The sequence below is a fragment of the Cyprinodon tularosa genome, unplaced genomic scaffold (assembly GCF_016077235.1).
Source record: "Cyprinodon tularosa strain WSP-4 unplaced genomic scaffold, ASM1607723v1 ctg483, whole genome shotgun sequence".
In the NCBI taxonomy this organism is placed as follows: Eukaryota; Metazoa; Chordata; class Actinopteri; order Cyprinodontiformes; family Cyprinodontidae; genus Cyprinodon; species Cyprinodon tularosa.
The window spans coordinates 252,047-278,769 of record NW_024039211.1 but is presented as its reverse complement, the minus strand read 5'-3'; the positions used below and the strand labels follow the sequence as shown (position 1 = coordinate 278,769).

The following is a 26,723-nucleotide window of genomic DNA, read 5'->3' as shown; positions in this document are numbered from 1 at the left end:
TAAGACAGATAAGCTGTCACACCTTTATCCATTTCTTGTAGTTTTTAACTGTTTCACTTCTTTTACTTTTGCACCACTCATGTTTTCTAGAATCTCTTTGTCAGTTACTTTTAAAAGGAACTCCTCCAAGGACTCCCCTGCTAATCCTTTTGTTGTCCACCAGGCTGCACTGAACTCTTTTCCAGTGTTGTATAAAGTACTGAAATCTCGGAGTCAAGTAAAAGTATAAGTACCTCTCCAAAATATGACTGTGGTAAAAGTCCAAGTCACTGACTGAAATGTTACTTGAGTAAAAGTCTTAAAGTATCTGAAATGGCTTGTACTTAAGTATAAGAATTACTGTAAAAATAGATGTAGCCTACTCAAGTAATGTAGTAAAAAGTATAAGTAGAAAGTAAGTGCAGTTTGAATTACATTTTTTTTTTTACATTTTGGTAAACTTTGAAGGTTAAATTTACTGAAAAAAAAAAGAACCAAGTATAGGATACATTTATACTGGCTTTGCGAAACAGGTGTATCCTATTGGTGTTGATGAACAAGTCCAGGCAAGACCCGACTTTGTAGTCAGTAGGTGGCGTCAAAACACTTTCTCTCGCTCGTTTTTTTTTTTTTTTTACTTAGTAACTAAACCAAACATTGAAAATGTATCGGAGTAAAAGTATGCAATTAAGTTCGTAAATGTAGTAAAGTAAAAGTGAAAGTTCTCAAAAAAATTATACTCTTGGAAAGTATAAAGTACTCCAAAATATACTTAAGTACAGTAGTGAAGTATTTTTACTTTGTTACTATACAACACTGCTCTTTTCCCCTCAATATTGTTAATCCAAATGTCTTTGCCTTGCTGAGCGCTGTCTCTGCAGTTGATTAATAGGTCTCCGCTATAGAGTATTCTGGCGCTTCAGACTTCTCCTACAAGTCTATTTATCAATTTTGTTAACTGCACTGGATTCCAATCTGCAAAAGAGTCTCCCTGATTAACTAGATTGAAAATAAATTTGTAATCATTTTGTTTTCCTGTGGAATGTATAGATTGTTCATCACTTGACTGTTCTGAACTGGACTCCACTTCAATTGATCTCTGTTTTTTCCGCTTTTTCTAATTTTTTGACTATACTCTCTCCCAATTTTCTTCGTTTTCACTATTTCCCTCTTCCATCCTACAAGAATAGCTTCCTATTTCCTCGCTACGCACGACCCAGGACATTTCTCCACAAGTGACTTAGAAACACATGCCATGTACATCTGACTCCAATTTGTTCCCCGAGCAACCAACCTTCCATCCAGTCTCCTTTTATGTTGGCTTCAGCGCAGCAATTAATGCACTCCACCTCCCCAGTCAACCATCTTCAGTCAAGTGCGCTTGGGTTGTCACAGGGGGAAAACCAAATCCAAAACAATCCAAACATGCAAAGCAAATCAAAAAGTCTAAATAAAAGAAAACACAATAATATTTTCCCCTGTGCAACAGACGCTCTGTTTAAATGTTGCTGTTCGCATTGCTCATACATGCTTACTTTTCAAAAGAAGATGTGTAATTTTTCCCCTATGTCAGACTCACCACCGGTAAGTGAAAATAGGGACGAGCACTTAGGACGGCCTTACGTAAACATATCACGAGAATGAATTAACAATTAGGAGGATACTTATATCGATGATCCACCCGGAAACATAACCTCCTCCCCTATAGCTTTAAGTGTCCTTAATTGTTGTTGATTATGTCTGTTGTACGGTGTCCTTGGCTGTTCTTCTGGGCGTCAAGCTCCCTGTCCTCCCTGATGTCGCAGTAGCAGCTAGTTCTTCGCCTGCCGCAATGTGGACAACCTGCTTCTTTTCTCCACAGATCACAATCAGTGATCTGAGTCCGGATTATAATCCTGATTTTTATTCAATCAGCGTGCTTTTCTCTAATATTTACTGCTGTGATTTGGCTGAATTTCCCTAAATTTTTTGTTAATCCTTCCACCTATATCAGCCCTTCTGTCTTCTCCTGATCCACGATGAAGCCTCAGGCCACGGGAGCTCTGCTGCTTCTGATGCTGCTAAGCTGCAGCACTCAGTCTGCCTCCGAAGAATGCAACCTGCCACCGAAGGTGCAACAACAGGATGTGCGGAAGGTGAGATGACATAGAAGAACATATATGTTTTGCGTGGTGTGATGGCCACACGGTTGGTAACCCCACTCACTACCACTTTTTCACTTTATGTTTTCTCACTCATTTGGTTAACTTTTGTGTACTTAGTTTTTATGCTTCCTTTTCTGGTGTTGTGGAGAGTACCTTCGACTAGGTGAAGGACTTGCTGGCACACTCAATCCTAGATTGAGAGATTGGGTGGTACCATCTGGATTTTCATTATGGAGTCCTCACTTTAATATTTTGTGATTTGCACATCTTGTTAATTTTGTTTAGTTATTAGTAATTTAAGTTTAATCCTTAATCAGATTGTTTAGTTATTTTTTCTTTTTGTGTGTAGATGTTCTTGTCCCTCTTCCTCAGTGTGTCAGTCTGGTATGATCAACCTGTATTTAAGTTTGTTTGTGCAGTTAGTTTGAGGTTTTGTTAGTTTAACCTTCATATTTTTTGCCTTGAGTTAATCTCTTATATTCACTTCTTTTTATGGCGCTTCAATTATTGTTTGGATTTTTGTTACTTTGGGGAAATAAAACTCTTTTTCTTGGAAATCACAGCTGTGTCCTCAAGCTTGACCTGCTCGGTACCTCACACATGTCTATTCAGGACAACAGTGCTCTTGATTAATCTCCTCTTTGTTCTTTTTACAGTTAGGTGAGGTGCGTTGGGTTGTGGTCAAGTCTTTTGCAGACTATCCAGCTGGTTTGGAGCTTATGAGAAACGCTAATAGCTCCATTGTGCAGTTCAAAATCAAAGACGACAACGAGAGTTTGCTACTTACCGAACGAAACATTGTGTGAGAATAATTTAGGTGCCCATTACCTGTTAACTAAAGCCAGATTTCAATTATGTTTGATAATTAGTCTTTTTCTCTATTCTATCCTTTCAGAGCAGGAAATTGTCTAGTCTTCCATGTGAACATGACAATTCAAGACCCTGAGAAATCCAACCATACTCTCATTCGCGATGGTCCAGGTGAGTACAGGACTGATTTATCCAAACAAGTAATGATCTAAAAGACAAATATAACGTTTTGATATAGAACACATTTAAAGTCTAGCAAATTGATGCTCTTATTGAAAGGTTGGTTGTAGCAAATTGGGTGTATGCACAAATCTGAGTGTTAGACAAAAGAAGTGATGAATTTGTAAGACTTTATCGTTGTTCACAGAATGAATAAGTAAGTTTATTTCTCCAGAATTTAATGCTGCATAAGTTTTTTCGCTGCTTGGTACTGTATTTGGTACTTTGGACTGTCGCAGTCAAGACATTTAAAATAACTGGCCTGCAGAAGCATAATGAGTTCACGGCTGTTTGCCTCAAGAGATTCTGCTCATGAGTTACGGTCCTAATTACAGAGGATTGACGAGGCAGTGTGTTTTTCTTCCCCACATCACAAAGAAATATTCTGTTTTTAAAGCGATCAGCAGGAAAATGAAAAAAAGAGAAGATAAAGTCTTTGGAAAAGTGAATGGATGATAGATTTTGGTGTTCATAAATTACTGTTGCTAATTTTGTGCCCTCAAGGAGTGCAGGTGTTTGGTGGTGCGGTGACTCCATATGATGACCAGGGTCGAGTAGATATCTATCAGGGCTGTCCAAACTGCCTACTAATTGTCTACCATGGAGTGTTTGAAGGAACACCAGGAAGGATACTGCTTTTCTACAGTAAGGAAAGCACTTTAATAATGGCGAACATGTTAATAAGAATTTGTAACACATTGGCAGAGGATTAAGATCGTTCTATGATCTCCAAAAGCCTCCATTGGAGAATAAACCAACGGGATGTTATCTGTGGTAATGAAGCCATGATGCTGTTCCACTCCTTGAACTCAATGATGCTTCCCCTGCTACAGACATGACACCTAATCGAAGTTATGTACCTGCAATGTCCATCATTTTTCCTTTACCACGGAGTGAAAATGGAAATAGAGATTTGTCTCTATCATCACAGTTTCAGATGTTCTTTTGGGGAACAGGATACCAATCAATGAGTCATTTTGTGATTATTATTATCATTAAATTATTCTAACATTTTAGCACAAATGTCATCAGAAGACCATAAAAAAAGCCTGTTCAATATGAAAAACTCACACGAAGAGAAATTTATTGATACAATTACTGCTCAGACCTCGGCAGAAAACATAAAACAAATGTATAAGTTCAAATAAAACTATTTCAAGGAGGATCTTTCCTTTTGGAATACATTTTTTTTTTTTTCATATATCAACTTGTAATTTTCTGTCAGTGTGACAAAGATGCAGCAAACCAGCAGAATTTACATTTGGAGGAATGTGTTTCCTCTGCCACCAGGATGCTTTTACACTTGCTGCCAAATTCCAGCAAGCCTGCAACTGATACAGATTTGCCCTACCCACTACAGGGTTTGGAATGGCACTTAATGTGGCGGAACCTCAGCGGGAACGGAAACAGAGGTGTAGTTCTCAGGGTTAATGCTTAGGGGCCGGTTTGTAACTTGGAGTTGTGCATAGAGCCCATTCTGATGTCAATTTAAGTCCCAGTTAATCTGATGTAAAAAATAAATCTGAATAGAATGGGAAGACTTGTCCTATAGGGTATGAAGTGTTGTTTTTTTATTCAGTTTTCAAAGTGTTTATTAGAGCTGTAATGGCCTCACTGGTTTCTTTCTCTGCGACGCTGACTTCCTGTCCTTTTCTCTGACACAGGAAGCGAGGGGAAACACCTGGATGCTGAAGAGCTAAAAGCTGCTGAGAGCGAACAAAGAAGGATCGCGGAGTGTCTGAAATTCAATTTTGACGGTGGTTTCCACTATGATGGGAAGGCAGGTCAGAGACATGATAAAACCCAAATATGATGCCATGGTAGAGTTGGTAAAGTTGGTGTTAGACATGAAATTTTAGAGCTTTATCATTACAAAAGCCAAATAATTGGGTGTATTGTAGGTTTTTCAGTAAACCAAGGATGATCCAAATTCCTACATTTTTTTTTATCATACTTTAACATGTCTCCACAACATAAAGAAGGATTTATATAACATGTGAGGTTCTTGAAGCATTTAAATTCTGTTTGTCACACAGGCTCAAAAGGTTGCTGGAAAAAGCAGCTGACTTTACATTAACCTGTTTTTTTTGTGTTTGGATATATATATATATATATATACTATAAAATTAACCTAAATTTCAGACATTATTAGTATCAGGAAGTGGATGATCTTAAAAAAATTTAATAACCTGCCAGTTTAATGTTTATTTGTTTTTTGTCTCCCTGCAGATTTTTGCCTGGAAAAGAAGGAAGAAAACGAAGCTTGATACAACATGTAGGGTTTATGCAAATAAATCTATATTAATCAATAACTATATGATTACATTTCTTTCTCTCAGACTCACATGTCTTGATTTCTGCTGTTGAGAATCACCCAAAGGTTACCCTTATTTTAGGACTGAAAGATAAAGCTCTAAATTAAACTCTTAATTTTCATTCAAAATAAAATCTTTCTGTTATCCCTTTCCTGTCATGAAAATAAAGGGCAGAAATTACTTAAAAAAATCTTAATTCAAATGAAGTGTTTAGATTAATTTTTAATATAGCATATTGCTAGAGTTTATGATAGAATTATTTTATTTTTCTTTACATAATCAAGAAACTTAAAAAAATTAAAGTATTTCTTTTTGTAAAATGTTATTTCTGTTTAATTCAATAGCTAATTTTTACAAAGATTTATATATTTTACAGACACACGGAAGCCTGGACAAAGTATTGAAACATAGGTTATGAAAACATATATTTTTTAACAAATTTAGTGGATTAAATTCAGTTCAGTTTATTTATATTCCGCAAATTCACAACAAATGTAATCTAAAGGCACTTTACAGAGACTATTCAACCAGATCATACATGGTTTAAAGTTTTCTAAGGAAAACCAGCTGATTGCATGACTCACTGACTCGAATGCAATCCCTCACACCAAGCATGCTTGTAGCGACAGTGGAGAGAAAAAAACAACTCCCTTTTAAGAGGAAGAAACATCCAGCAGGCAGCCCCGTACAGGAAAAACACACAAAATACAGAATATAAAACAAAAATTAAAAAAGAAAAGACAGAGGAGTGTGAGTACTTTCTACTTTTTTCTGGCAGAAATCATTTAATGGTTTGTGGACCAAATTCAGATTCTAATATATGTCCTTTACCAAAGAAGCACACAATGCTTTAAAAACAAGTTTGATATGATTAATTCTTCTGGTGTCAGTCAGGACTCTGGCAGCAACATTTTAAATGAGCTGCAGTTTTCCAATAAAAAATCAGCCTTTCAAATAAAAACAACTTTTTCAAACGGCCATAATTCTATCAAAACTACTTAAAAATACCACAATGATATCACATTTATTTTAAAAGATATACTAAGTCAAGGTCAGACAAAACCTAAAAGCTGTCACTTTGGAACATGAAAGAAAGTTCCTTTTTCTGACTTAGGTGTTCAAAAGCATGCTTAGTGTAAGCGATTGCATTTGAGTCAATGAGTCGATGCAATCAACTTGTTTTCCTTAGATAGAAAACTTTGAATCAATTGACTGTATGATCTGGTGACTGTAAAGTGCCTTGAAATGACATGTGTTGGGAAATGGCCCTATAGAAATAAACTGAATCGAAGTTGAATTGAAAAGTATTAACACCTCTTGAAACATTTATAAGATCTACACAAAATAAAGCATTGTTCAGAAGGGAAAATAAAATAATGGTCCTTATGGTTTCCTTTTCTTTATTTGAAATGAAAATATGGAACGTTTTTTGCATTTATTTTCAGTCCCCATTACACTGATATTTCTAAGCAAAATTTTGTGAAACAATTGCCTAAAGTTAGCATCAAGTTGCTAGAGTCCACACTGCAAAAAATAGAAATCTCAATAAGTTATTTTTTCTTAAAATAAGTGCGTTTTTCCTTATTTTGAGGAGGTAAGTAAGACACTTTGCCAATGGAACAAGACAATTTCCTTTTAAAATAAGAAAAAACTATTTTATCGTCTTATTTCAAGTAAATATTATCTAACTATCTTATTTTAAGAGTGAAAATACTCATTCCATTGGCAAATCATCTTATTTACCTGCTCAAATTAAGGCTAAATATACTTAATTTAAGCCATTTTTTACTTATTTCTGGATCAACTTTTGTTAGCCATTACAGGAAAATTAATTAAGACAAAGTGCCATAACATGTCTATAAATATAGTTACCTCCGCAAAGGAGGCTATGGTTTTAAGAGTTTGTGAGTGTCTGTCTGTCTGTGCACAAGATAACCTGAAAAGTTATTAATGGATCTTTATGAAATGTTAAAGAAAGGGGTGCTTCAGTCCAATGGGCAATCCATTAAAATTAGGTGATGATCTGGATCATCCATCTGCTTCCAGGATTTATTTTTTAGATTTGCAATATTCTTTAAATACAGCTGAAGTCAAGTAAGCTTGAAGTTAGGGGAAATGAGTTTGTCCACTTGGAGGAGGTCTGTGTTCTCCGAGTTTGTTGTCTATAGTTAGAAACTTTTTTTTTTGGGGGGGGGGGGGGGGGGGGTCATCTAAAATTCTTTTTTTCCAGCCATAATGCTTCATCTGCTGGTGAATCCAACGTTTCAAATGTGTTCTGCACTCAATGACAATCAGAGTATAAAGAAGGTTAAAGAGAACAAACTTTAAAGAACTTTTTTGCTTTTAACCTGCAATTATGAACTAACTTTTGTCAATGACATAAGATCTCAACTAAATTGATGATACCCAAAGTAACTAAATCTTTTTTTAAATCAACTTTTGTTAGCCATTACAGGGCAACTAATTAAGACAAAGTGTCATAAAATGTCTATAAATATAGTTACCTCAGCAAAGGAGGCTATGGTTTTAAGAGTTTGTGAGTGTCTGTCTGTCTGTGCACAGGATAACCTGAAAAGTTATGAATGGATCTTAATGAAATGTTAAAGAAAGGGGTGCTTAAGTCCAATGGGCAATCCATTAAAATTAGGTGATGATCTGGATCATCCATCTGCATCCAGAAATTAATATTAGGCTATGTTGTTTTTTGTTTTTTATTTTTTGCGATATAAAGTCATTACATTTTAAAAATAAAGTAAAGTAAGCTTGAAGTTAGGGGAAATTATTTATTTATTTTTGGTGGGAGGGATCTAAAATATTTTTTTTCCCAGCCATAATGCTTCATCTGCTGGTTACGGCTGGTGACTCCAACGTTTCAAACGTGTATTTTCTTTTTCTTTTCGTTTTTATATTGTTTGCCGCTGGGTGTCGCTTTTGAGCTTAATTGCTGGAAATAAAGCCCCCCGCGCTCGTCCTTGTGAAGGGAGCGCGCGTATCGAAGCCAGTGCGCATTTGCTCCAAAGCGCAGCGCGCACGCGCAGGGGAAGGATGCAGGCTGTGTTCAGACAACAGCAGCAGCTCTGAGAAGGAGACACAACCGGCGTGGACCCGAGCGGACACGGCGACACCACCATCTTCCTGGGACCAGAGCTACCGGTGTCTCACCGGGTCGGGTGGAACCTCCTCCTTCCCCAGCGCTCCAGCTGAGCGGTTATCCCCGGGAGTACAGAGGAGGGAGGATGAAGAAAAGCAACCAAAGCAGGCGGGTCAGTCAGACACCCTTTTTCCTTATTTTTTCTTTTAAACAAAGAGGTCCATTTATAACATTCGTTTGGTTATAACTCACATCTTTAATTTGATAGAGAACGCTGAGTTAATTAGTGTTATAACTGAAACAAAAAGCCCACACATTTCTGATTTAGGGATCATTATTCATTAATATTCATGCTGCCCCATGTAGAGGAAAAAAAGCTGAAATTCTTCTTCAGTAACGCATTTCCAATGAATGCCTTAATCAATATGTCTAATTAGTTGAAAAAAAGGAAACAGGCTTTAATAACATAAGTATTACTCATCCTATGTCTAAATAAATAAAATTTTATAATTTTTTTCTGTTTATTTGTGTTTATTAGATGGTTAAACATTTAAATCTAACTCACAGTAACTGGCAAAGATTTAATATTTTATCTCCTTTCACTATTATCAAGTTTTCCAGTCTCTCTTCTTAGAAGTTCCTGCTGTTCTGGGACCCCAAAACCAGATTAATGATTTACACCTTCCATCTTCTCCATTTTCTGAGCAGAAAATATGTTTTCTTATTGAAGTAATCACCATTATAAGGAAAAGGGCACAAATCTTTGTAGAAATATGTTTTATTCATTCTTTAAATGAATGCTTTCCCCTCCAGAACTCAGATAAATAACTTTTCTTACTGAAACCTGTTATTGTCAGATCACAGGATAAAGTAACATCCCAAACCCCTTCGAGGTCAACTTTCATGTCTTTTTTTTAATGTCTCTTTGAAATTTGACTGAGCCTCCTTTTGATTTCTTTTCTCTGAAGTTACTCCTTGTTGCTTCCTATCTCTTTGCTGCTAGTTGATTTTATTGCATCTGTTTCACTCGCCGACACTTCTCCCAGTTTTCTCCTTCCTCTTACTTCTGTCAGAGTCGGGCTGTTATGTAATTAAAGTAGGTCAAACTGACGGAGAGCAGTGAGATCATGACAAACATGATCATCGTGAAGATTTGCACTCCTCCATCACTAACACGTTATTTCTCCTCCTCCTCACTCCTCCTAAGCCTTTCTTTTTATGTTTGACCAAATATTTATCTATATCAGTTCTTCTGTTTTTCTTACCCTCAAAAAACTCAATTAAAGTTTCCATCCTTATTTTTATTTTATTTTTCCTGCTCCTCACTGATTTTGCAGCAACTTTATGTCTTTCCAGACACTCACACTAGGGGAGTGTTGGTCTAGTGGTTAGAGCAGTGCTCTTGTGCTCTGAGAAGGTTGCAAGTAACCGGTTTGATTCTCACAGTCTGCACTCTGGGTCCCTGAGCAAAACCCTTAACCCCTGATTGCTCCCCAGATGCCACACAATGGCAGCCCACTGCTCCCCAAGGGGATGGGTAAATTGCAGAGAACGAGTTTCCCCATTGTGGAACAATGACTTGACTCTTCTTTTTGTTCAATTTTCAGGGCATCCAGGACTGCGGTCCGCTCGCTGTGCAGCAGCCGGAGAAGGCGGGTTGGATCCGGAAGTTCTGTGGCCGGGGGATTTTCAGGGAGCTGTGGCGGAGCCGGTATGTGGTGCTGAAGGGAGATCACCTCTACATCTCAGACAAGGAGGTGAGGGCTGAGCTGCTTGAATGTGTGCAGTTGTGGGGAAGATTTGGAGTTGTTTTGCCAGATCGAGTCAGAGCTGAGAGCTTCAGCAGCTGTTATGCGTCAGAAACATCACTTTAGTTCAGTGTTAGAAACAGACAGAGACAGTTTATGTCCTAAAGCTGCAACAGAGATTAAGAGCAGCAACTGATTCATGAATCAGACTTGTGATGTTGGAGAGTGAAAATGAAATCCTCCCCCTCAGAGTTTATCTTCCCTTTAATGCATGTTTCTGCACTAAACTTAGATTCAATAAAGATGCTATTTTACCTGTGCAATTTGAAATAATTTTGCAAAAAAGTCACCTAAAGGGTCAGAGAGCTTCTTACTAATAAAGTGGTAAAGACATGCTAACAAATTAGAAGGAGAAAATTAAAAACCTACAATCTCAAGTGATTATAAGGAAGGAAAATCAGTCATGAAAGAAAACATGTACAAACACACTAAAAACACATTAAACAATCAGTGAGTGATTAAAAAAGAAGACGGTCAAAAAAGATTGTCTGCATCCAACCACAGTTCACCAGAAATAAGACTACCAACAACCAGCAAAAGAATCAGATAAGAAATGTTAAAAGAATGAGAAAACATATACAAAACACAAACAGTACAATGATTAAATCCTGAAAACAACCACAAACCCCTAGAAACATGCTTAGAAAGCCTAAATCAGATTCAGATCCACCAGACACACTCTAATACCCCTTTCACACTGGCCGTGTCTACCCGGGTCAAACGACTTGGCGAGCGACCTGCATCAAAATCCCCTTGGTTCTGATCTGCATGCAGTGTGAACACCAGACCGGGGTTGTCTCGCTAAATTCAACTCAAATTCAACGTACCGATATCAACACACAGCAGCCGCTTCAGATCTAAGAAGCTGAAACAACTCTGTTTACATTTGTTAAACATGGCGCAGCACTGGTAAGAGGGATTCTGACGGATAAAAGAGCAAAATAATAAAGAATACTGACTACTTTCTGGCTCCGGTCCATGTTGCTCTCCATTATTTACTTCCCTGATTTCCGTCTCACTGTTGACATCATTAACGTTACCCAGACATGCAGTGGTGGGGGCAGTGGCCATGCAGCTTGCCAGCTGGGGTTCACACTCTGCTTTTTGTTAAAATGGGAAAAGAGCCAAAAGCCAATTGTTAGCTGGTCAACCCAGTTTAAAAAAAACAGGGGTTTTAAGTGGGAAAGTGGCTTAAAGAGACAGAAAACAATTTCAAAACACCAGTAGAAGAAAAAATCCCTACAAGTACTTATCCTGAACTTAAAGAAAATCATGTTGACAATAAGGAGATTCAAAACACAGAAAGACTAAACAATTAATCCCTGTAGGGTTTAACACACCAGAAAATACACTCAAATATAAAGATATTTAAGACACTTGCAAAGAGACTGATAAAAGATTAAGTTTGACTAAACTTTGATCTGTAAGGAAGTCTGTTCTGACTTAAAACAGCTAAACTGGACTGAAAATGGCCAAAAAAATAGCTAATAAAAGGTGCAAATGATTCAAAACAACTGCAAAACAATCAGAGTTTCATTACACCCTTTAAAATCCAAAATGCTGGAAAACTTCTTGACTCAAAACAGCTCAGAGACTCCAAGAAGAAGATTCACAATAGGAACAAAATACAGAAACTGAAGAAAGCAGACAGCTAACGAGTAAAATGTGGCACAAAACTGCCTTAAAAAGACTTCAAATAAGGATGCTATAATTTAAAATGACGGGAAAATTAACCGGATGGTTTAATTTACACAGCTTATTCTGTTTTCCTGTTGTGTGAGAAATGAAAACTAGTCAGGCAGGTTTTTTATACTGTTCATTCAGAGGAACTCTAGTTCATCACTTTTATCTGAGTCACTTTGATCTTTTACTGAAAATATCAAAGCCTGAGCCAGAGTACAGACATCGGGATTAAAAAAAGAAAAAAAAAAGGAAATGAACTAAAGAACTTAAAATGAACACAATCACAAAGAGAAGTAAAATTATCCTTAACAAATTTCCACAACAGAAATAGAAAAATGAAAAAATGACTTCAAATAGGAACAAAAGACCAAAGACCAAAAAAACTACAATCAGAAGCACAGATGTGATAAACGGTTTGAATTATGTCAAAACCACTAATAAATCAGTCCAAAAATATATATAAGCAGTTAATTTTCAATATATTCGTGGTGAATACATTAAACATTGTATTTGTGGTGAATTAAATCACGAAGAGATGCAGAAATCTCCAGATTTACAGTAAAAAATGGGGTGTGGCTTCATTTATTTGGCTGTTTTATGAAGTCGACCTGTAATGGATATCTAATTGAGTGAAAGGAGGAACCATGTGCTGTAATCTGTGTTTACTTCCAGCTCAGATGATGCTCAGACCTTATCTAGTTCCTGTTTCCTGATGTATTATGTGAAGGCCACTTCACATAATACATCAGTTGGATTGTTTTTAAATTCACTTCTCTACTCAAACAAATGGTTTGTTTGGATTAATCAAGAACAAGCAGGTGAATCAGCAGGCTCTGCTGGCAATGATGAGGTTTGCAGAGGGCAGGTGTTCTGTGCCTCACAGTTGGGGAATTAGTTTGGATCCAAAGTGCTGAGTGTTGGCGCTGATTCTGTTTTTTCTCCAACATTATGCAACTCCTCATAGAACCTGAAGGACGCTGAGTCAGACTTTCTCAAACACATTTTCCTCAGTTTTTCATCTCAGCTGCCTGATTTTAGATCTGCAGACAGAGAGATATGAAGTTGGAGGATGAGGAGGTGCCTGCACTGTTTTTATAAACAGTCCCTGTTTATTCAATTTTAGAATTTGGCTTCTTTGCTATTTTGTTCTCTTACAGTTTCTGTTGTTGTTTTTTTACAAGAGAGAGATGTTTGCATCAAAACTTTCATTGGTTTAGGGTTAGATGAGGATTTTTCATACTTGCTTTAACAAATAAGGCTTTAGATAATTTTCTACAGTGTGAATGTTAAAATTATCATATCCTCATTATCTGATCTAATCTTAATTAAAAACCCTTAAATAAAAAGCAACAAAATAAACTTAAATTATCTGAAAAAGAGGACACATAACCAAATGAATCAAATGCTTGTCTAAATTTTCTGTATTTATTCTTTATTCGGATTGCCATTAGCTCACACAAAGTTAGTTTTCTAGGGAAAATTAAAATTAGACATGTAAATCACATCAAAATACAATAAAACACATTAGAATATATATATATATATATATATATATATATATATATATATATATATATATATATATATATATATATATATATATATATATATATATATATATATATATATATATATATATATATATATATATATATATATATATATATATATATATATTGCACTAAAAAAACAATAAGATACACAAACAATTACACTATAAAAACAGCACTAGGATGAAATAAAGTAGACCTAAAATATTTTATGCAACATATTTCACAGAAAAATACCTGGAAACAAATTCAAATCACATTCACAATGACTCTCCTAAGTGATCTTTGATTCTTCCTTTAAAAAATAGTTTAGCTCCAATAGTGATCACCTGATCAAACACAGAAGGCCCTTAAAAAAAAAATATATATATATATATATTTGTCATTAAATGTTAAAAAACAGCAAATTCTCACTATTTTTAATCTACAGTTCTATCACCGAAAGGCATGCACTTTGATTAACTTTGTTAGAGTTTATTAAAAACAAACAGATAACAGTTCAAGCCCACATGCTTTCATGCATAAATGTGGATAACCTTTATTAAAAACGATCACCTAAGTCAAAAAAGGATGTCATAATTTCCTTTAACGCTTTACGTGTTTGTTCAAGTGAAGCCAGAGCTGAAATAAAACAGCAAATCAGTATTGTACACCAAAAGCATAAATGGTGCATTTCAGAGTAAAATTACAGAGAATGAAATTAAGATGGAAAATGCATAAATAAATACCGAAAGGGTTGTAAATTCAAGCAAAAATAACTCTGCAGTAGGTTATAAGATAATGAAGCTACTTATAAGATATGTTTGTTTTGCTCTCTTCAAGCATCCAATGTTACTACATCACTCCTAGAAAAGGTTTAGCTGTGTTACATTAACAGTCTTCTCTGCTTTAAAAACAGTTCCAGTTAAAATGGGGATGCAGATTCACCAGTAACCTGTCCTGTAGGTCTCTGCTCACAGGTTGTGTGTGCTGGGTTCTATTTTAGCTGCAGAAACTCATGTTCCTGTTATTGTTATTCCTGCACAGCTCGACCGAATGAACCGAGCAGCGTCATACTGACTCATTGTAACCCAATTAGTTTGGTTAACTCCTGCTGCAGGGAGTTGGATCTTATTATTTATATCATAAACTACCTACTACTAGTCGTGCTTGAATGAAGGAAGAGAACAAGTTAAGTTGGAGCCTGGAGTGAATCGTTGTAAATTGCTGTAATGCGCTCTGAAAAAAAGCCTGTTTGTGTGCTCTTCCTGTGATTCTATAGCTCATTCATCGTGAGTCTCACTGATTTGTTTCTGTGGCTTAAAATGACCCAGGACATCTAACTGCTGCAGCCAGAGGCTGTGGGGAGATTTCTATTTTTAAAGACTGCAGATTTGCTTCGAAACTAAGCAGAAGTAACATTCCCCCATTATATGGTTCTCATTTGGAAACGCTCTGTGGTGAAGATATGGTGCAGATACATATTTAAAATGTCTTCATGTGGGCAGTAATGGAGCCCAGGCTTCATATAAATAGCACAGGCAGGTATTGATGATGGTATCGATGGCTGTTCAGCTCCACCAACATGTGACCGCCGGTCTTTCATGGACCCTCCAGCCAGTGAATACACCATTTGATTTTAAATGCACCCAGAGGAAACCCATATGTTAAACTATGATTAGTATCCATAAAAAGATTAACTGTTTTATGCATGTAAAGGTTTCTAAGAGTTCAGAAAATAGATATTTATAAGAGGTCACAGAAATAACTTGAATTGGAAAAAGGGTAATTATAAATAAAGATTTTATAAAAATGAACAAATGTCCGACAGTTTAACCCCGCTTCAACAGAATAAAAAAAAAAAATGGACTTATGACACACACCTTCATAAAAAATAAAGGTACCATTAACTTTATATTTTGTTGCACCGCCTTTTTAGGCAATCATTGCTATTCCTAACAGTAAATGAGACATGCTTCTCTTAGGAGGTCATGAGCAAACTGCTCCATTCGTCTCAGGATTGAAGGGAGCCTTTTCCAGATGGCATGTTTCCTTCCAAAGATGCTCGATAGAATTTAGGACAGGGCTTACAGAAGGCCCAATCAGAAAGGTCCAAAGTTTTCCTCTTAGTCATCTTTGGGTGCATTTAGCTGTTTGTTTAGGGTCATTGTCTGACTTGTGACTGAGACCAAGCTTTCTGAACCAGAGCTGCTCATTTCTCTCTAGAATCCCTTGATAGTTTTGAGATATCATGGACCCTACAGAGATTCAAGACACCCTGTGTCAGATGAAACAGAACAGCATCCAGAACATAACAGAACCTCCTCCATGTTTCCAAGCAGGGACAGTGCTCTTTTCTTGATATGCCTCATTTTTCTATCTGCGAACATAGAGCCGATGTGCCTTGGAAAAAAGTTACATTTCTGTCTCATATGTCCATATGACATTCTCCCAGAACATTGTTGTTTGTAGACATGTAGTTCAAAATGCTCAGTCATCTCCCATTAAGTTAACTGTTGCTCATATAAAAACAGTTGGTGCAATTTTACACTGATCTACCTTTAATCTCTAGTTTTTCTGGACTCTTTTTTTTTTTTTCATTAAAATGTCACAAGTACAGAGCAATGAATTAAAGTCTCTGCCGTTGTGCGGTGCCCAGGGAGCAGTGTGGTCTTACTCAGGGACCCAGAGTGTCAGTCTGTGGGACTGGAGGCTGAACTCAGAATCTCTGGATTCCAAGCTCAGTTCCCTAACCTACAGTTCCTATTATCCATCTCTTTGATATCAGTTTTTTCTCCTGCGGGCACGTCCAGGAAGGTAGGCTACTGGAGATGCACCAATCCTGTTTTTTCTGATCTAATCTGATACCAAGACAAGGGCTGAGCATATCGGCCCGACATCCATTGCCAATCTGACTGTTGAATGTATTAACCATATATCTTGCCATGTAATGAAGGCTTTAGCCTTAATATAAGCATTGTTAGATAAGGGTAACACATTTACAGATATAAATGTACTTCATATTATTTATTAACAAATAAGCACCTAAAAGAAAGAATTAACAATTCCACGTAAAGTGGATTGGATCCCCAATTTCTGATATCAAATCAATATTCGATCCAGCCAATTAGTCAATATAGAAGCCGATATCCGATCCAGGTATTGGATCAGTGTATTTCTATTGGCTACAGTCCAATGGATCTTATATTTCTGAATAATATGTGCAACTGTAGGCACAGCAACATCAAACTGTTTGGAGATGGTCTTACAGCCTTTACATTTAGCATTCTTGTCAATAATTCTCCTTCTTAATCCCAGAAACAACTTTTTCCTTTGCTTCCTCTGGTTCATGTTGAGTGTGGTACACACCATGACACCAAACAGCACACCTGTAGCCCTATATATTGTCCCACTGAGCTATTACCTGATTTTAGACACATGTAGTTCTAATTAGTGGACACACCTAGATTTAGCATGTTCCTTTGGTCACATTATTTAATTATTTAATCTAATAGAATCCAGGTCAAAAGCAATGTTGAAGTTAATCCAAAACTTGCAAAGTCACTAAATCAAATCTGAATGAATATCAAACATCTTTGTTATTTGTGTAACACTGGTTCTTGCAGATGTACCAAACATTACTGCTGCATTATAAGAGAAAAGCACAAATATTGCTCTGCAAATTTAAATGTCTAAAAAGGATGCATCAGTATGAGAGCATTTTTATGTTTCTCAGCTAAGAGCCTCAACAAGTCGAAATAGGCTTCACTTCTTATTTTAAAAGAATGACAAGGTTAAATATGAAAAGTATTCATCTCTAGAACTTACTTTATATGTCTTCTTTTTTATTTAGAATTTCTTTTGGATTTTTTAATTTCATATTAATCTGGTCTGGATCCAGCATTATATATATATATATATATATATATATATATATATATATATATATATATATATATATATATATATATGTATATATATATATATATATATATATATATATATATATATATATATATATATATATATATACATATATATATATATATATATATATATATATATATATATATATATATATATATATATATATATATATATATATATATATATATAAAACAAGGATAATAAAAAAAATAAAAAATAAAAAAAAACACACAAATTTCCCAATTTAGTTGTCTCTGGGCAGCTTTTAAAACGTATAAAAGAAAAAAAGTATTTTTATCCAGGACTGCGGTTTGGTTATATAAAGTGAGCTACTTCCTCTGATTTAATTTATTTAAAAGTTCTGTTCTGAGTGAGTTAGGTTTTGTTAAAAATGAATAAATGTCTCTTCATCTCAGTTAAACCCCTCCTGAATCGCTCCATTGGTTAGAGCTGCTTTCCCCTTTTTGCTGAAAAGCTTTCGTCAAATGAACTTTTTAAAGCTGAAGGAAGTGAAAATGTCCGTGATGAATGAAACATGGTAATCAGACAGAGAGCAAATCGACTTATTTAACCCACACCGAATCCTCTCCTCACTGCGCCTCCCTCCTCGTTGCTCTTTAAAGGGACAGCTTTATCTCTGTGCACATGAAACACATTCAAACTGATAAAAATAATGCCACAGCATATTTATATTTATTCCAATAAAGACTGAAATCTAACATTGACTGAATGCATTCAAGGTTTTTCTTTCCAAATGTTTCACATCTGGACCTTATGAATAGTTTACATCATGTTTATTTATCTGAATCAAACGAATCCAAACCTTCCAACTAATGAGCCAGATGTTTGACCTGAATGTGGGAATTGTGTACTGAAATGAAAAAAAGCTGGTAGTACAAATCTAAATGCTGTGGTTTATTTGTATAAAACTGTAAACGATTCTGAAAAAAAAAAGCTGTTTCCAATGCTCATTAATAAGATTAAATGTCTATAAATATTTGTTGGATTTATAGACAATGCAGCCACCCAATATTCTGCTGGAGGAATTAGATAAGAATATTAGACCTTACCTCAGCAGCTAAATTATCTCATAAACCTTAAAGCTGGAATTGGACTTTTAGGTTCAGGTTTCTTAATTAGATGAGTGAGCATCTGGATCGAACCAGATGGTACAATCTGTGTTACAAACACATGCTTATTTCTGTGTCATTGACTCAGCGCAGCACAGACAGATGTGGACGAGTTTGCTTAAAGTAGGGGGAAAAGCTTTAAAACAGTACTTATAGCTGATCTTTGTTTTCATTTTTTGTTTAAATATATGGAAAAGAGATAACGTAAAGATGGAGGATTTGTTTTAGTTTGAGCGGTTCCACTGTTATATTCAATGCCTCTGCAGAAGACTTTAATACCTTATTTAATAACACTGAGGATTGCAAATACGTTATTTATTCAAGTAACTTTCATAAAAGATTGTTATCTGAGCACTCACCCAACTGGCTACAGGACAACAGATTAAATTGTGAATCAAGCTTAAATCACGATCAAACGGTTAAGTCTGCACATATATGAATAAATTCACAAAACCTTCCACTCAAAATATCAGAATTTCCTAACAAAAATCATTTACTGCAAGTAGAACATATATTCCAGTTAAAAATGGCCAACTAAACTCAGCTATTATACACTCAAAGAAAGAATGAAACATGGTTGAAAACCATAATCGTTAAAATGCTGAAGCGATATCACAGTTCAGCATTGATTTTATGTTTGAGAAGCAGTTTTTCTTGAAGAGTTTGAAATGTGGTGACATTACCTTTTATCCTATTTAGAGCCATTGAATGTGTTCAAACCATTCATAATGCAAATCCAAGAGGTAAAAACAACATGTGGTAAATTAATATTTTATTATAATATTTGCTCAATTGGGGCTCCACTGCTGCCGTGCAGCAAGAAGGTTTGGGGTCGTTCTGCATGGAGCTTGCATGTACTCCCTGAGCATGCATGGGTTCTCTCTGGGTACTCTGGCTTCCTCCCACAGTCCAAAAACATGACTGTTAGGTTAATTGGCTTCTCTAAAATTCTCTTTAGGTGTGAGTGTGTGTGTGAATGATTGTTTGTCCTGTTTTTCTACAGTATGTGTTGCACTGCGATAGACCCCGCCTCTTGCCCATTGGCAGCTAGTGATGGGCACCAGCACCCCTCACAACCCCAGCAGGGATAAGCAAGACAGAAAATGGATGGATGGATGTTTGCTTAATCAGAAATCAATAACCTCTTAGTTAAACGATTCTTAACCTTCAATGCTTATTTCTTAGGGAATATTTAAAAGTTAAGGTTCACCTAGTTTCTTTAAACTTGGCTTATAAAACAGGGGATCTGGTAGCAAGCAAACTTGGTTAAAGGGGCTCTTTTGGTCATATTCTGGCAATCAAATGTAGTATCAGGTAAACATAAATATTAACAGAATACCATTGTTTAAACCCTTAAATAAAATTCTTGTTAGTTTGCTTCAAACTTCCTGTTAGTTTGCTTCAAACAAATTAAGTAATGTTTGGCTTTTAAAGCTTTATCTGACTTTGCCAGACCTTCAAACTTCTTCTAAGCTCTATCTTGGAAAGGTGAGGCATCTACTGAGGCAAGGCAAGGCAAGTTTATTTGTAAAGCAAAATTCAGTACACGGACAATTCAAAGTGCTTTACATGAATTAGATAGCAAAATAAAAGCAAAATAAAAGCAAATAAAGATTTAAAAAAACATTCGTAAAACAAATACAACAATTGGACCATAACCTTATATATCCTCATATAACTTAATGCCTCAGTTAACAGTTTAGAGTCAACAGTCAAAGGCAGCTGTAAACAAATGGGTTTTTAACTTTTACTTAAAAAAATATTCAGGCTTTCAGCACTTTTACAGCCCTCCGGGAGTTTCTTCCAGATAAGTGGAGCATAGGAACTAAATGCTTCTTCTCCATGTTTGGTTCTAGAGTATGCGTGAACTAGAAGACCTGAGTGGTCTGGAAGGTTGATACACTGACAACAAATCTGCTATGCATTGAGGTGCTGATCACTTCAGTGATTTATAGACTAACAGTAGCATTTTAAAATCTATTCTCTGAACTACAGGGAGCCAGTGGAAGGACTTCAGAACCAGGCTGATGTTTCTTCTTTCTTAGTTCTAGTGAGAACATGAGCAGCAGCGTTTTAGATCAGCTGCAGCTGAGGCAGACCTTAGTGTGTGCATCTGCAGTCCTGTATGTTGGAAAGAGTGGTCAGAAGCACTGGAGCGCCTCAGGGGAATGTCCTCTCCCCCTACTTTCATGTTATATTTTAAATGCTGCACAGAGACCTGCCACATGCAGAAATACTCTGATGACTCTGCATTGGTTGTAGCTACGGGACAAGATATAAGGAGTAAAGGACAATGGTCTACAACTGTTTCAAATAGAGAGAGAAGCAAAATGAGATGAAGTCCTAAAAGCTGGTGGTTGGGATTATACCTTAAACACAAGCTGAACTGGACTAAAGATGTTGAGGCAGTCTATAAAAAGGGTTAAATATGTCTCTATTTATTGTTGAAAATAGACTGTAGGATGATAATGAGAGGTGAGCAGACATGTTCCCTGTTATCTGCTCTGTTAGGCAGCAGCCAGACAGTTCAGCACACTCATAGACTTAACGGATCATTAGGAAGTCGAGTCTAGGGCTAAAACAATTAATTAAAATATTTGATTACTGAAATAATCCTCAACTAATCTGGTGATCAAATCAATTTTTTACCTAGAGTAAAGGTACACAGACTCTAAAACATTTGCTAAAGAATAAATTACTTACAACTATAATTAAGACAGAACTCTGATAGAAACTCTAAACATTTATGAAGATGGGATCATTTTGTTTCTATTAAAGATTTTTTTTTCTTTATTTCAAATGTTAGTATATTGAGAAGTGGGTAGCGCTGCTGCCTTGCAGCAAGATGTTTCCAGGTTCGATTCCCGGCCTGGGGTCTTTCTGCATGGCTTTTGCATGTTCTCCCTGTGCATGTGTGAGTTCTATCTGGGAACTCCAGTTTCCTCCCACAGTCCAAAAACATGACTGTTAGGTTTAATGGCTTCTCTAAATTCTCCTTAGGTGTGAATGGTTGTTTGTCTCTCTGTGTTGCCCTGCGATGGACTGATGACCTGTCCAGGGTGTCACTGCCTCTCACTTGTAGACAGGCACCAGTCTCTCTATCCATGGATGGATGGATTTACTAAAAGTGTTTCTTTTTAGATTAATTAAAAAAGTAATTCATAGATTAACAGTTTACTAAAATAATCTATAGGTGCAGCCCTAGTTGAGTCACATCCTTGGAGAACTGCTGGACTCTCTTGACAGTGGTGTGAGAAAGGAAGATGTTCTCCAAAATAAAAGCTGTTCTGGATTTTTTTTAGCATCCTTTCCATAATGTGCTGCACAGTCTCAGCAGTTGTTTCAGCTACAGGCTATGATTTCCACACTGCACGACAGCAACACAGCAGATAGTTCCTGCCTATGGCTTTTTGGCGCTTCTGTCCTATAAATTACACTTGAATACTAGGTCAAGCAAATAGGCTATGTGCCCAACTCCACCTGGATTTCAGCCAGTTCTTTTATTTCCTGTCTTTGATTACCGGGCAGACTGATCCAGGTGTGTCTGGCCGTAGTCGTCAGGTTTCTGAGGTCAGACGCTCCTGGATTAATTAGTCTGTCAAGTAATGACAGACAGGAAACAAAGCAGCTGGTTGAATTTCTGGGGATAGGGGAGTTGAGCATATAGCTAAGTGTTGCATAATACTCTGTTATGTTAGTTTTTAATTTATGATTATTTTAGACTTATATTTTTCATTATTTTGTTACTGGGTTTTACTATTTTTCACTGCTCTTTTAATTCTTCTACCCTGTAACAAAGTGAATGAGGAACAGTAAAGAAAATGTATCTGATATTTGAAAAGAAAGTTGTTCTATTTTAGCCTTTTCTGATCCAAGCACCTTTTTCTGTGTTTTTTTCTGACTTGTGGCTAAATACAAGTTAAACTTCTGGTTACTGTTCTGTTTCAAAGACATTTCTCTACAGTTTTCTATTCAGTTTAGATTAGAGGAGAGCACGATTACCATTTGCTGTCAATGAATTCTCCCACCTGAGCTGCAGCTCCTCAAGAGTTACTATCTGCCTCTCGTCAGCTTCTCTACTCATCATTTTCACTTTAAAATCATTAACTACCTTGTGCTGGTCTGTCTTATTAGGTTTTATTGAGACAAGTATTAAAAGTTGAGGTTTTAATATGATTAGACATAATGTGCTTATTGTGTCCAAATCAGACTTTTTTTCTTATCTGGCTTTACCTCCATTTATGCAAAGAGTGTTTTGCTTAAGCTATAATAAATTTCTTGTTTTATTCCTGTTTTTTTTTTTTTAGATGTATAACATAATTTTTATTGTTTTATTCTGAAACCATTTATGTCTTCTTCCTGTTCTGCAGTTACCACTCCTTCATGGTATCTTTCACACTTAGATCTTTTTGAACATTGGCATTGTTGCGAATTCCGGCAGATTTATTAATATTTTTAATATTTGTCTGTTTTTCACACTGTGCTTTATTGATGCTGTGTTTCTCATAAGCAAGCAGAAAGGGTTGACTAAACCTTTGAATTTTATGCGGTTGTAATGTATCCCAATAATTTTTTTTTTTTTTGCAGGTTAAAGATGAGCGCAAAGCCCAGGAAGTGTTTGACCTGGCTGATTACGAGCGCTCAGAGGAGCTGAGGAAGGCGAAGAGTCGGAGCAAGAAAAACCACAGTCGCTTCACATTGCTGCGCTGCAAGCAGCGAGGAAATACAGTGAGTCCCCCTGCCTCCCCCACCCCCGCCTGTTGCCAGTTTAAAGCCGTCTTTGCCCCCAGAAGAGACCAGTGAAATATGACGTTTATTTGCTGTACAGTTTAACATGGCACTTCCTCTACTGCAGTTGTTAATGACAGAAGTCAGTCAGCTGTATATTTAAGAAAAGTATGGGACTCATTTTAAAAGCAAAACTGATATATTTAGGTTGTTATGAAACTAAAGCGAGCTCATATGACCAATAAAAAACTATTATGACCATGTTGTTGCCTATACAATAATTGGAAATACTGCTCAGACCATCACCGGTAGCCTTAAAAAGAAATGTAAACTTAAACGGGTGCTTTCTCCAAGAACAATAAGGGGAAGTTGAGTGGAAGGAAAAAAAAATCTTGTAGAGGCAATGATGCATTTTTTCTCTTTTCACTCGGGGTAGGGTGTTAGGCTGAGTTAAACTCAGAAACCAGGTCGTCTGCATGTTTTATCATGACCGCTGACAGGGTGGCTCTGATTGGTCAAATCTACATCCGCTCTACACTATGCGTATTTCCTGTTTGTTACTTTACCGGCTTGTTTGTATGACCGCCATTGTGGAAAACAACTCGTGAAGATGGAACAGCTAGAAGAGCAAGGTGGACGAAAAAGCTGGAACCCTTTTTCACCCCGCTCTTTTTCACCCTCATGTCCCTGCGTTGTCGCATAAAACTTGCCCCCACTTCCTCATCGCCTCAGCTGTATCTACACCCACAGCTAGTTCCTGATTGTCCCTCTTGTGTTGTGGCATGGAATAACATAGCGCAGACCACGCTCCGATATTGGGCATTAATCAAAAATATCTGCGACAAGCTCACTGCGACACGGTGCTGCGGGGAGTATAACCAGCCCAGTAGAGGTATGCATGGATGTTTGTTGGTGGAGCTGTAAGTGGGTGTTGGCATGTGTCTGAAGCTGAATGATTGTCTAGTGAATCTCACCTGGATCTGCTCGGGGTAATTTTCCTTTGTTTGATAGAGTTTAAAGCCAATTAAGTAGTGATGGTGCGATGAAGCCTCATGAAGCATTGAACCGTTTGGGCTAATTGCTTCAACGATCCCCACAGTGCTTGAAGCTTCATTTTAACATCTCACGCGCCTCGCGGAAACGCCCCCTCCACAACTTAGTTTTACACGCCTCGAAGCCTCTGCTCATCTCATAACATAGCTACTATTAAATCTGCAAGTCTGTCTTGTACAGTGCTTCCCAGAAAAAGGGTACAATAAACATCCCTAACTGCCGTAAAGCTTTGTGTCCTCCTTGGATTCAGCGTGTCGAACAGATCCCTGCTCTCCTCTCCATTACTATTTTTTGGATGAGAGTCACTTATGCTACTAGACTGACTATAACTAATTATGAATTATCATTAATTATCATGGCATCAGAAACCAGCACACACAGCTGTGTTCAACATATGAGCTAAAAATGATGCAGTCATTGATGCAGCATTAATTCACTCCTAACTGAATTGTCAGAAGCCTCTTATTGAGGCTACAGAGAGAAAGTGCTGTGGTTTAAAATCCAGTTTTTAAATTTGATTAACTTTTGAATAATATTTGAAAATCAAAAGCCAAAGGTCTGTGAAAAGAAAGGATAGTTGAAGTTTAGTTTTATATTGATGGTTTGAGACTTCATGTTATACTGGTGTGTGAATCTATGAGTTTTACTGAATCTACTGAAATAAATGAGCTTTTGTCAAAGAACCTATAAGATGTCCATCCATCCATCCATCCATCCATCTTCCTCCGCTTATCCGGGGTCGGGTCGCGGGGGCAGCAGCTTAAGAAGGGAGGCCCAGACTTCCCTCTCCCCAGCCACTTCTTCCAGCTCTTCAGGAGGAACCCCAAGGCGTTCCCAGGCCAGCCGAGAAACATAGTCTCTCCAGCGTGTCCTGGGTCTTCCCCGGGGCCTCCCCCTGGTGGGACGTGCCCGGAACACCTCACCAGGGAGGCGTCCAGGAGGCATCCTAAACAGATGCCCTAGCCACCTCAACTGGCTCCTCTCGACGTGGAGGAGCAGCGGCTCTACTCCGAGATCCTATAAGATGTTTGTTATGCTAAATATGTTGGGCTCTTATTCTTTAGGTTTTTATCATACATCAAATCTTTGAATGTTCTGACATTAGTTATTAAAAGTTACAGCATTTACAGCTTTTAAACTGATTAAAGAAGCTTTTTCCTTTTCTCAGCTTGATGATGCTCTAAGAGTTAGGTAAAACCCAAATCCAGCCGAGCGTGATTCAGACCGGGGAGGAGGCTTACTGGTCGCCATGTACAAGCAGCAGTGCTTTAATCAATCTGTTTTAGCTGAGCCGTTTCTTCCGCTCAGATTATCTATTGAAAAGGCTTATGAGAGAAATCCAAGGGTTTACTTGGTCTTTAGCTTTTACCCCCTGAGGAGACACTGTCACGATTTTTTAAAGTTCCAGCTGATGAATAAATAAAACACATCAGTGCTTCTGATTTTAGTGTTATTTAGTGAGCAGAGGATCCTTTCTAACTCGGGATGGAAGGGGATTCTTTTTAACCATCCATCCATCCATCCATCCATCCATCCATCCATCCATCCATCCATCCATCCATCCATCCATCCATCCATCCCTCCATCCATCCATCCATCCATCCAACCTTCTTACAAGAAGAACTGGGAAATCTGAAACTGTTACAGGAAATTCTGTATATACATGTCTTAAATAAGCAAATAATATAATAATATAAATAAGCAAACAAATAGTATTTTACTGTTTACAAGGATTCCCAATATCCTGCTTGAATATTGAAGTTGTTAAACTAAATGTTTTCAGGTTTGCCTTCTCTATTTTTTTTTTATTTTTTTGTATTTTAAGGCTGATCTTGTTGCTGTAAATATATTTTTTCTATCACTGTCTACTATTTTCACTAGAGTTTCATATTGTCTATTCTAGACAGAACAGCCTTCTGCACATAGAGACATATTTGAGAAAATTAAATCAACTATTTAAGAGAACAAATAGCTTGTTTCTCCAACATGTTTGCTTTACAGTAAAAGAGAACCATGGTTGTTGCCTTCTGGCGAGAGCCCATTTATCTTTTCTAAGTCGTTGGTCCAGATGTGAATACTCTGAACTCTTCCTACAGTGCATCCTTTCCGTGTGTCCTTGTTCTTGTCCCTCTGTCCGCTGCTCCTGGAGATTATTCCGCCCCTGCTGTCCAACGTGGCCTGATCATTGGTGGATTTCCCGCTGACTTCCGAGTTAGGATTGGTGGATCTGAATGAAAAGAGCCCTCCCACATGGCCTGAACAGCTCTGATTGGCCAAGCTCTGGTGTTTTCTTTACCCTCAATAAGG

The 26,723-nt window shown here is 37.0% G+C and overlaps 2 protein-coding genes across 4 annotated transcripts in view; both read left to right on the top strand.

Annotated features, from left to right (window-relative positions):
• The first annotated feature begins 1,964 nt into the window (after positions 1-1,964).
• LOC119794566 (saxitoxin and tetrodotoxin-binding protein 1-like) lies at positions 1,965-5,464 on the top strand. The gene is made up of 6 exons (XM_038302161.1): positions 1,965-2,114; positions 2,780-2,925; positions 3,019-3,104; positions 3,657-3,797; positions 4,817-4,936; positions 5,382-5,464. Exons 1-6 carry the CDS (start codon positions 1,998-2,000, stop codon positions 5,417-5,419), a joined length of 648 nt encoding a protein of 215 aa, XP_038158089.1. The 5' UTR covers positions 1,965-1,997; the 3' UTR covers positions 5,420-5,464.
• Positions 5,465-8,388: 2,924 nt separating this feature from the next.
• plekho1a (pleckstrin homology domain containing, family O member 1a) overlaps positions 8,389-26,723 on the top strand; it is a 29,445-nt gene continuing 11,110 nt past the window's right edge. Inside the window, exons 1-3 of one of the 3 annotated variants that reach the window (XM_038302191.1) lie at positions 8,389-8,730; positions 10,166-10,315; positions 23,223-23,363. In XM_038302191.1, coding sequence (XP_038158119.1) covers positions 8,704-8,730; positions 10,166-10,315; positions 23,223-23,363 — 318 coding nt within the window. In that variant the 5' untranslated portion in view covers positions 8,389-8,703. The remainder of the gene's footprint in view (positions 8,731-10,165; positions 10,316-23,222; positions 23,364-26,723) is intronic. The other 2 variants (XM_038302190.1, XM_038302189.1) reach the window with 2 other exon arrangements.